The 10581-nt window shown below is 45.8% G+C and overlaps 1 protein-coding gene across 12 annotated transcripts in view; it reads left to right on the top strand.

Annotated features, from left to right (window-relative positions):
• The first annotated feature begins 43 nt into the window (after nt 1-43).
• C2CD3 (C2 domain containing 3 centriole elongation regulator) overlaps nt 44-10581 on the top strand; it is a 39237-nt gene continuing 28699 nt past the window's right edge. For 11 of the 12 annotated variants that reach the window (XM_074530192.1, XM_074530232.1, XM_074530222.1 and 8 more), the window contains exons 1-13: nt 44-183; nt 315-575; nt 1029-1186; nt 1768-1967; nt 2685-2902; nt 3413-3545; nt 4241-4369; nt 5535-5679; nt 6058-6212; nt 6866-7072; nt 7506-7618; nt 9127-9245; nt 10079-10201. In XM_074530192.1, coding sequence (XP_074386293.1) covers nt 168-183; nt 315-575; nt 1029-1186; nt 1768-1967; nt 2685-2902; nt 3413-3545; nt 4241-4369; nt 5535-5679; nt 6058-6212; nt 6866-7072; nt 7506-7618; nt 9127-9245; nt 10079-10201 — 1977 coding nt within the window. In that variant the 5' untranslated portion in view covers nt 44-167. Of the gene's footprint in view, nt 184-314; nt 576-1028; nt 1187-1767; nt 1968-2684; nt 2903-3412; nt 3546-4240; nt 4370-5534; nt 5680-6057; nt 6213-6865; nt 7073-7505; nt 7619-9126; nt 9246-10078; nt 10202-10581 lie in introns of those variants that run through there. The other variant, XM_074530271.1, reaches the window with a different exon arrangement.

Raw genomic sequence — 10581 nt, 5'->3', positions numbered from 1 at the left:
GTCGTCCGCGCCGCCGTGCCCGCGGGGCAGCACGGGAGCAGTAGTCCCCGCCGCCGTGCCCGCGGGGCAGCACGGGAGCTGTAGTCCGCGCCGCCGTGCCCGCGGGGCAGCACGGGAGCAGTAGTCCCCGCCGCCGCGGCGGTTGCCGGGCGGGAGGCGCGGGCGGGATGCGGCGGAGGGGAGGTGCGCGGCGGGACGGGCGGCGCAGCGGGGCTCGGGGGACACGGCGGGGACAGAGGCGTGCAGCGGTGGGGCGGGAAGCGGCGCGGTGCCCGGGGGGATGTACGGGCCGCTGACGCCGCCTGTCCCCGCAGGTCCCGGTGACCCCGCCGCCGCTGCCGCCAGCCTGCCGCCGCTGGTGCGGGGCCCGGCGCGCTGCTGGCTGCGCTGCTCCGTGCCCCGCGTGCTGTGGGCCGGCCCGCAGCCCGCCGCCGTGGTGCGGCTGCGCTGGTGGGGCGAGAGCTCCGGCGGCACCGTGCTGCAGCCCGCCGGCCGGGCCGGGCAGCCCGCGGGCCGCACCTGCGCCCGCTTCGCCGTGCGCTGCGGACCCCGGCAGCTCGCCGCGTACCTGGCAGGTACGGACACCGCCGGGACACCGCGCTGGGACCGCGCTGGGGCGGCGGGACGGGGGCTCCGGGTGTGCCGGGGCAGGGCAGGCGGGGCATCCGGAGCGGTTTGTTCCCGGGCAGGGTGGAACGGGCTGGCCTGGGCAGTGGTAAGCCATTCATTCCCCTCCAGCAGTGGAAAGCCGTTCATTCTCCTTTGTCCTGCCCTAAGCGTTCCTTTCTTGCGAATCCTTATTCCAAATACTTATTCATCCTGGAAATCCTTGTTCCAAATCCCAAATACTTATTCATCATCATTTGCTGCCAGTAATAATGTCTGTATTGACCCTTCTTTACCTGCTGCCCCATTATCGTAATGTCCTTATGGGACATAACGTTAATCTTTGGTATTTCTGTCATTTTATCCAAAAAGAGTCACTTGTGACCGTGAGAGGGACCTGAAGGTGTTCCTGATTTTTGCAGATATGGGAGTTCTTGTCCTGGAGGTTCTAACCAAGCGTGAGCACCTGCCCCTTGGCCGGGCACAGATCACGAAGCTGTCCCAGCTGTCCCCCAGCCACCCCATCAAAGGCTCCTTTGCTGTGGTGTCACCAACATCGGAGAAACTCGGAGAGCTGCAGGTAGCCTTGATGTCCTTGCTCATTATTACATGATACCACAATATTATTATAAATTATGTGCTGTGACACTGGCATAATCAGGTGCAGGGTCAAGCTGTACATGGCACACTCTCTGTCCAAGGCATTTCGGAGCTAAGGTAACAAATGGAAAAAAACCCAAATAATGGTGGTGTTGGCTTCATTTTGTTTAGAGGGATGTGGGGTAGTTGAGCTTAACAAGGAACATGTGGTCATCTCTACACTGAGAGTGAGTATTAGCAGTGAATTTGAAATGGATATTTGGTCCTTACACTTCACTGGACTGGAATAATAGAAGATTTTGACATCTGGAATTAAGAAAGTTGTGTCTTGCAGGCAGAATTGGATCTGGAAAATTGATTAGGAAAGGCAGTTGACTGGGTTTGAAAACATGGAATGAGAAACAAGTAGTTGTAAATGTGTGACATAGCTGTGTAATGTAAATATGACTTTATGTAGAAAATTAGCAATTTTCCATTGCACAACAGTTGAAGTTGAATGCAGTGTTTACTGCGCTTAGATAGCAAAAGAACAAAGTGATATTTCCCCATCTCGTCTCCCAGGTGTCGCTGGTTCTAGAGCCTCTGCCCGAGCTGTATGACACCAGCAGCTGTGTGCCAGCCACACAAGGAGGCTCAGGTATTGCTGCTGCCCAGGGAAACAGCAGGTGCCAGCCTCCTGCTGCACCCCAGCAGCCCAGGCACGCCCCGGGGACTGCTCAACAGGAGGAGTCTGTTGGCAACAGCAAAGCCACATCTCCTAGGTACCCTTTTTTTCTGTTTTCTTCATGACAAAGCTCTGGTTTATTTTGCAGTGCACACACAGTTTTTAAGTGGTGGCAGTATACTTGTGAGTTATGGGATGATTGATCTTTTCAGACATACATTTTGTATGAAATCCAGCATGTTGAGGGTTTCCAGGGTGACAGGGACAATTTCTTTTCTGATAGAAATTTGCTTCTTAGGTTGACTTAGTTCAAGTCATGCAAGACCACACAAGAGGTGCCTCAAACCATCGAATCACTGAATAATTTGGGCTGGAAGGGATCTTAAGGCTCATCTCATTTCAGCCCTGCTGCCAGAACACCTTCCACTATCCCAGATTGCTCCAAGCCCCATCCAGCCTGGCCTAGGACATGGATGAGGCAGCGACAGCTTCTCTGGGTAACCTGTGCCAGAGTCTCACTGTGGTCCACCAAAACTTTCTCCTGATATCTTATCTAAACCTACCCTGGCAGTGCGTGGGGATCTGTTCCCCCTCTTCCTGTCACAACGTGCTCTCGTAAAAAAGATCTTTTAAAAAGCTTTTTTTTTAAAAAAACTTTTTCTTGCAGCTCGGGTGGGTTTCTTGGGTGGTCTCAGTGGCAAGTGAGGAATCATTAAAATAACATGTCCTGTTTCCTTTTGGAGAATTTGCAGAGTTCTGAATCCCTTTACTCACCCTCTGGAGCTGTCACTGAAACAGTTTCATTTTTCCCTAGAGGAAAGGACCGTTTCCTGTACCAAGAGAACTCTGAAAACATGAAGGACACCTTTCCTGCTCCTCATCCCCATGTGATTTTGCCAGATGAAGATGTGGAAATGAGCCCTGAGAGTCAGCCCCTGTCGTTCCCCACCAGCGCCGACCCCAAAGCACTTCCCAGGGGCAGCACACAGGTGCTCTCTGTGCACAACCCAGCCACCAAGGACCTGCTCTCAGGTTTGTGTGCAGCCTGCCCCATCTCCCACCTGTCACTGCAGATGGTATTTCCTCTGCCTGTCTGCTTTTCTGAGTATCTGTCAGGTTTTCTGAAGGGAAAGAGAGACTTCTCTCCCTCTTGCTGCATTAATCCAAAAAAACTTTCCCAGCATTGGAGTAGGGCACGTCTCCATATTGCTGTCTTTGGAGTTCCATATTTACAGAAAAGAGCCAAAATTAGACATCCTACTCTTCCCTAAATTATCCTAATAATGCCCTTCAGCACCCGACCCTGTGTGCAGACAAATTCCCTGTGCAGTGGAGTGGGAGACTGATGGAGGATCACTCTCCTCACTCCCACCTGAGCTGCTTTTTGGTGTATAAAACATATTTAATCCCCAGTGCACCAAGATCTCTTTTTAACAGCAGAAAACAAGTTTCTTGACTGTAGCTGACACATTGATTGTGTCTCCACATGGCTTTTAGAATGCACTTCAATGCTGAAATGTAATCCCTCTGCTTGTTTCCCAGCTCTCCTGGATCAGGGCAGTAAACTCCGTGATGCCATGGTTGTTTCTGCAATGAAGTCCAGCCCAGACATGGAGATGGAACTGAATAAATTGTCTCATTTTATAGAGAGAGATGATTTTCAAGCACCAACAAAGTGAGTTTGGACTGGGGGAAGTGAGATTCAAGCTCCAAGCCGTAAATTGTGAGGCTTTATCCAAAAACTGTAGATACTGAGATTCATAGGATGTGTTCTAGGATTCATTTAGGGTGAAAGCAGCATATCATTCGAATGGGAAATTAATTTCTACCTCTGAGTAAATGCCTAAATTTTGTGAATTCATTTTAATCTTCATGTAGTAAGCTTTGATGTAAGTATTTGATTTTAATTTCATTTCTTAGTATATTTGTATTTAGTTCTAAGTTATTTGTCAAGGAAATACACAATTTGGTAGGGAATAAGAGTAGTGCAAGACAGTGCCAGTGAAATGGCACTGCATCACAGAAAACAGTTTTTCAGAAAAGTGTCAGTAATTGATGACCTAAAAGCATTGTTCTTTCTTAGGAGAAAAGAAACTTGGATTTCTTTGTTTTCCTCTGGAAAAATATGAGTATTGCCTGTTGTTCTGTGATAACCAGAAAGCAATGCCATTGTCTTTGACAGTCAATGATGCCATTGCAAACTCAATTTCATTTCTTTCTGCACAAACTATTTGCATTTGTGTTAAAGTAGCTTATTTTGAACATTACAGAAAAAAACTGATAGATTGAATAATGGATTCATCTTGAGCATGCCTTAATGTCTTTATTTTTCCTTTTTCTGCTGTCTGCGCTTCCATTGCTGTTACCCAGGAGCCCAAAAGGCTTGAAGTCCAGTTTTGTGCCCCCTCCTGGAGATCCCCATCACCTTGGATCTGAAGTGTCAGATGAGCAGTTTGACCTAAACTCTGAAGAAAGAGCAATCCAGTTGCTCTTGGGCAGGTGAGTGTGATGCACTGGAGCCTTCTGCAAAATTGTCCTTGTGAAAATCTGACCATTGTGAAAAATGTCTCTTGACCCTTCAAGTTGCCCACATTTTTGGGAATGTAACCAGTGACTCGTGTGCAAGTGATGGAGGTGTTTTACAGCTCAGCTTTAGTGCATGGCGACCAGGATAGCTCCAAGCCACTTGGTGTGGAAGTGATGTCACAAAGATTAACCACAATCTTTCATAAAACTAAATTACTTAATAGTTGTAAGTGTTGTGGCCTGAAATGTTACATAAGGTAAGCACATAAAAGAAATACCTTGTTTCTTGGGAAAGGAAACACTCTGTAAATTAAAACTGATGAGAAACCATAGCTATTTTTAATCTTTCTCCAGATAATAAATGGACCTTTTCCTCTCATTTTGCATAGCATAAATGATGTTTCTGTTGTGTCCACATCTGCACCCTGAGCACACAGCTTCTGGGTCAGATATGGTTCAGAATTTATGGTTGATGTTTCTTGTGCCCTGCACTTATTTTTTCACTGTGGTTTATCAGTGGATAGCACTGCAGTGTTGGTGATCATAAAATGATTTTAAGCTTACAGCACAGAGGAAACCCTTAAGCCAAACTAACCCCAGCTTGTATCTAAAGATATTTGCATTTACACCTACTCAGGTATAGCTTGGAGTATTTTTTTAATCAAAGTAAATTGTCCTTATGTATTACTGATATCTTAAAGCATTCCAGAAGTTATGAAGTAGTGAAGGGTAAAAATTAGAGGTTGATATTCATAGGTATATTTAATGATAAAAATCATCAAGGTCTGGAGTCGGTTGCCCCAAGAGGCTGTGGAATCTGCAGCTTCCAAGACACCCAGAATCCATCTGGACAGCTTTTTGTTTGCATTTCATTCCCTTTGAGCAGGGTTTGGGCTGGGTGGTGTGCAGAGATGTGCTCTCACCCAGGCTGTCCCTCCCTTCCCACTCACTGCTTTCCTCTGGGGACAGGGATTTGTCCCCATTTCACCCCTCAGGCTGGCTCACAGACGTGCTGTGGGAGCACGGTCTGCCCTGGCTGGAGCCAGCCTGGCCCAGCTCCAGGGTAAAACTGTCCACATGCCCTGGGGACTGCCTGCAGAGCTTGGCACGCTGAGGTTCCTCTCTCCTGTCCCCGCAGTGCTGACTTGTCCCCGGGGCAGCTCTGGGAGCGCACGGGCTCGCTGTGGGATTCCCTGTCCCTCGGCAGCGAGGGGTGCGACAGCGAGCTGGGCGATCCCCTCTACGACCACAGTCTGCTGGAGAGGCTCTTCTACACAGCCCCTGTAAGTGGGATCCACAGGAAAACGTGCCTTCCCTAACGGGCAGTGACCAGAAAAACTGCAGGTTTCAGTGGTTTAGAGCTGGATAAGCTTTAAGTATCATACAGATGCTTGCGAGTACCTGTGTACGTTGCTTGAAATTATTTTTATTAAAAGAATATTGTTAAGACTACAAAGTCAAGCGTTGATTTTGGAAATTGCTGTGATTGAGGCTGTCCAGGTAGACTTTTTGTTTTTTAAATCCTTGAAATTTTGGTACCATTTTAATTGTTTCAAATTGATACAATGCACAAGTTGTTTCCCATTTATGTATTGTGACCATTATGGAACTCTGTACAATGACAATTAACTTCTTATTTGTGTGCATTATTTCTGCCTTAGAAATCTGATTCGAGTTTGAGTGATTTCCTCAGTGATGATGATGTTAAAGCCTCAAAAAAAACATCCAAGACAGAGACTCTCAAAAAACCAGGTCCAGTGAATCCACAGAAGGATTTTCATGCCTTTGATCACAATGTGATGGAAACTAAACCCAGGTAGTTACATCAGTGACTTTTGTTTTACCTCATGTAAACTACATTCCCTTTTTTTTTCATATGGAACCAGTAAAAGTATTCAGTTATCAAGCTTATCATGTACAATACAGTTAATGTAAGGGGTTTGTGACTATTTTTATTTCCATTTTAGCTCCAAACAATTATTTCTGATCATTTTTCTGACTAACACCGCTGTTTTTACGTCAGGTAAAAGTCATATCCCAGAGGAACCAACACAAAATCATTTGCAACTCAAGTCTTGCAAATGACACAAATGAGATTTAAAACTATGACAAAAATCCTGTTGCTGTTCCTTTGCGGCAGAGACTTGTCTATAACTGTATCATCTCCCTGCTTTTGTTCGTGGCATTAAATGAAGCTTTTCTTTTTGAAGAGTTAGAATTCAGATCAGCAATGTGGAACATGCAATTTCTGGGTTGGTTTTTTTCAGGTATGGACCCCAGATATTGTAAGATTTTTGTTACAGAGAATTACAGAGACCACTAAATTTGTAGTAAAAATATATTTTAAACGTATACTTTAGCGAACCTTGGGCAGTTTTTAAGTAACATCCCACCAAGCTACAATTCCCCCTTTATGTGGTCATGTCAAGAATGTTTCTGCAGTCCTGAACCTCATTTCTGTGTCTCCAGCTGCTCTCCCACTGCTCCTCCAGACGACCCCAGAGAAATGTCTCTTCTCACATCCTTGGGTGCAGACAGGTTGGCATTGCTGCAGCGAGTACACCTGGCCAGAGTCACCATAGAAAGCCTGAAAATCCCTCCTGAGGGCATCCAGACCTCCCCCAGGAGGAAGGGTTTGCTGGGGAAGCCTCCACGGCCCATGTCTGTCCATAAGTGGTAAGGGGGGATTGTTTGTTCCTGCTTGTTTGCTGAGCTCTCGTGTGCAGTGCAGCTTCCCCAGGCTCTGCTGAGGCTTCTGCTCCTCTGAGGAGATTGTATCCCAACAAATTTCCAAGTTGGGAAAGTTAGAGTGTGGCTGATTTATCCTGATGTGGGCTCACTTCAGGCTGTGCCTTTCCCAGGGTTTTGGGGAGCTGCACATGTCCTTTGTGCCTGGCAGCACACTGGAAACAAAAGGGAGTTTATTGGAGGAGGATCTGGCACATAGGTAATCTATGGAAGGAATCCATGGAATAGGTGTTTCAATTATCCTAGAAAAAAGAGTGTTGCAGTCAGCTGTGAATCTGGAACTTGCCTGCTGTGCTCAGTTTCATGACTCACGTCAGATTCTTGGTGGATTGTGGTCACCCTCCCCCTTTTTTATTCACAGCACCTTCTTTGTGGAGTACCACTTTCCTGTGAGGGTCTCCAAGGATGGAAAGGGACAGGTCTCCATAGCTACAGAAGCAATTCGAGCAGCCTCAAGTAAAATCACAGATGATGGTAAGAGCATCATTGTCCCCCCCCTTAGATTTAGTTTTGTTGACTCCATCCCTTAGAAATTATTTAGTAGTGTTTTCCACATATTTCCTTTGCTCCTGAAAATCAGAGTATGATTAGTTGCTGTGCTGCACATGGGGGAATGATCCTCTCAGGGAGAAGGAGGCCATGTGAGTTTTAAATATTTTTTTTTTCTTCCAAGAAGTATTCATACTGGAATTTTCAAATTTCTTTTCCTAAGGAAAGAACAAGTTAATAGGCCCATTCCATCTTTTGAACATAAAGCCAGTATTCTTTCTGCAGTAGTGGGAGGATGATCAAGTACTTTTAGAAATATCAGAGATGCTTACAGCCCAAATAAATAATTCCCCAGGTGTTGAAGTATGTCCTGTAGTATCTCCAATAGCTCACAAAATCTGCTGGGTCCAGGGAATCTCCAGTCCTGTGCTCAAATGAGCAGACATTAATCTTTGTACTGAGAGTCACCAGTGTTTGTATCCCTGAGAACAATTTCTGTTTCTGTGCCCGCTGGGCAGAGAATGCTGGATGAGCAAGGTGCTCCCTGACCAGTCTTGCCAGAAATTGGAATGCCAGGGTGACTTTCAAATGCCTCTCCCATGTGGTCATTCATTGGCTTTGCACCTTTCTGAGTGGCACTTGAGAGATTCTAAGTTCTCTTAGAATTCTGCATTTGTGGCCAGAGAAAACATCTGTTTCTTCTGAACTTCTGTAATACAACCTTTGGAATCCAAAACTCATCCATCCTTCTGGCCTTTGCCTTGTGTGGAGTCCAGCTCTTTGGGACCTAGAAAAATGGGTTATAAAATAGAAAATAATTTGAAGAAGACTTCAAGTCAATCCACTGTAGCATTATCCTTCCTGAGAGCTGTTTATGTCATTTATTAAATATGCCTAATGGGGAAGATTCCGTAGCCATTCCAGACAAGGTGGGGAAGAGCTGGGCATCCAGTTGGACATTTCCTTAGGTGTAACTTGCATTTTTGTCATCACAAGAATATTTCCTTATCCTTTGTGAACACTGTCATTGTACTCCTTGTACTCCTTTCCAGACTGAAATTGGTTCTGTCTCTGCTTGCAGACCCTCCTGTTCTCCTGAAGCTGTGATTTTTCTTACAGCTCAGCTTTGACTCCCTCAAGAGCCATCTTGGTCTCTCTTAGTTAAAATGAGGCAGGGTTCTCCCTCTGAGGAAGGACAGCTCTTACTGCATACAGAGAGGTGCTGTCACCTGAAGTCTTTATGTATTGTTATAACGTTGGTTTATATTAATGTGTTTAATGATTTATTAATTATTTCTATGAATTCATAATCTTAATTTTGTCCTGCTGGCCTCCTGCTGTTTGCTGGCCTTCAAAAATGAAAACCAGTTTACTTTATTGGTGTTGATAAACAGTGCAGAATTAAATTATTGTGTTTGTAACAGCACTCTACAGGAGAAAGTTTATTTATATCAGATAATTTTGGATATTTGTTGCTCCTGTCTTCCTTGCAGTGGTGAAGTTCCAGCAGCAGTCTGTGTTCCCTGTGTGGCTGGGGGAAAGGATGGTGGAGCACTGGTGGGGCTCTGACCTGGCTTTTAAAATCTACATGAGAAAAAGCACACAGAAAAAGGTATTTACTACAAATTGTTCCTTCTTTGTGTATTAAATCAAAGGAATTCCTTGCATTTCCACTTCCCACAGGCACAGTGCAGACAGTGGGATATTGGGGGGAAAGTGGTGTTACACTGATTGCTGCTCAGGCTTCACAGAATCACAGAACATTCTGAGGGACCCCCAGCATCAGCAGCCCAGCCCCTGCCCTGCAGAGACACCCCAGCAATCCCACCCTGTGCATCCCTGGGAGTGCTGTCCAAACATTCTGGAGCTCTGGCAGCCTTGGGGCCAGGGTCATTCACTGCTCCAGCCTTGTCACTCTGTCACTTCATTAAAGGCTTTCCTGAGACTGACACTGGCAAGCAAAAAAAAAAATGTACTTCCCTCATCTTTTAGACTGTTGTTTAAGCTGTGAAAAGCAGCTGTAGCTTGTGCGTTTTTGGGGGGAAAAGGTATATTTCTGTCTGATAAGATGATTTGCATAGCCATCTGCCTGTGATGGAGATGGTGAGAGGGGTTAACTCAGCTTATGTTATTTAATCAGCACCAAGGATATCTGCTTTTCTTTTAATGGAGGAGTAAATTGCGTCTCTCAGTATGGAAATTGTGCTCATTACTAGGATTTAGGTTATTCAATTTTTGCATTAATCTGGAATTGTTTACAGTACTTTCCAGGAAAGTTTGTCTTACTGTTCTAGTGAGACTTGGAATTGGAAGTAGAGGAAATTTCCTAAATCCCTGTTGGTACAACTGACAGTGGGAGTGGGAGCCAGAAAGCTTTATTTCTTCCCCCAAAATTCTTTAACTCTGATAGAAATCATGCAAAACTAACTCTTTGCCTACCCTCAGCCCGTGGCCATTGGCTCAGCAGCGCTTCAGCTCCGCAGGGTGATTGAGGCTGAGCTGCTCAGTGTCAGCTGGGACATACCTGTGGAAAAAGAGGGAGAGCACACACAAGTTGGGCCCCTAAAGGTATGTGTTTTACCATCTCTGCCTTGAATTGTTGCTAATTTTGACTGCACACTCTTATTTCTAACTCCTCTTTTCTCTCTTTGTTTCAATTTACCAGTTCTCAAATACAAATATTTGCAAGACCAGTATAAAAATAACCCTTAACCCTTTTTTATTCTTAGAGTTTTGGGGAAATATTTTGAAACTCTTGCATGTCTAGGAATGTTGTCATTAAGCTGGGACTTGAATACAGAAACCACTCCACAGGCAAATTTTGAGTGGCACCTACTCAGGGCTTGGAGCTTTGGCTCCTTCACATGTGGCAAGAGCTGAGGTCTCTCCTGCCATGGAGGTCTGGTCCTCCTTGCCCTTGTCACTTCAGGAAATATCTTCTCCAGGCA

This window comes from Zonotrichia albicollis, chromosome 2 (genome assembly GCF_047830755.1).
Source record: "Zonotrichia albicollis isolate bZonAlb1 chromosome 2, bZonAlb1.hap1, whole genome shotgun sequence".
Taxonomy (NCBI): Eukaryota; Metazoa; Chordata; class Aves; order Passeriformes; family Passerellidae; genus Zonotrichia; species Zonotrichia albicollis.
Note: the sequence above shows the minus strand (reverse complement) of the source record. Positions and strands in the feature narration are given on the sequence as shown.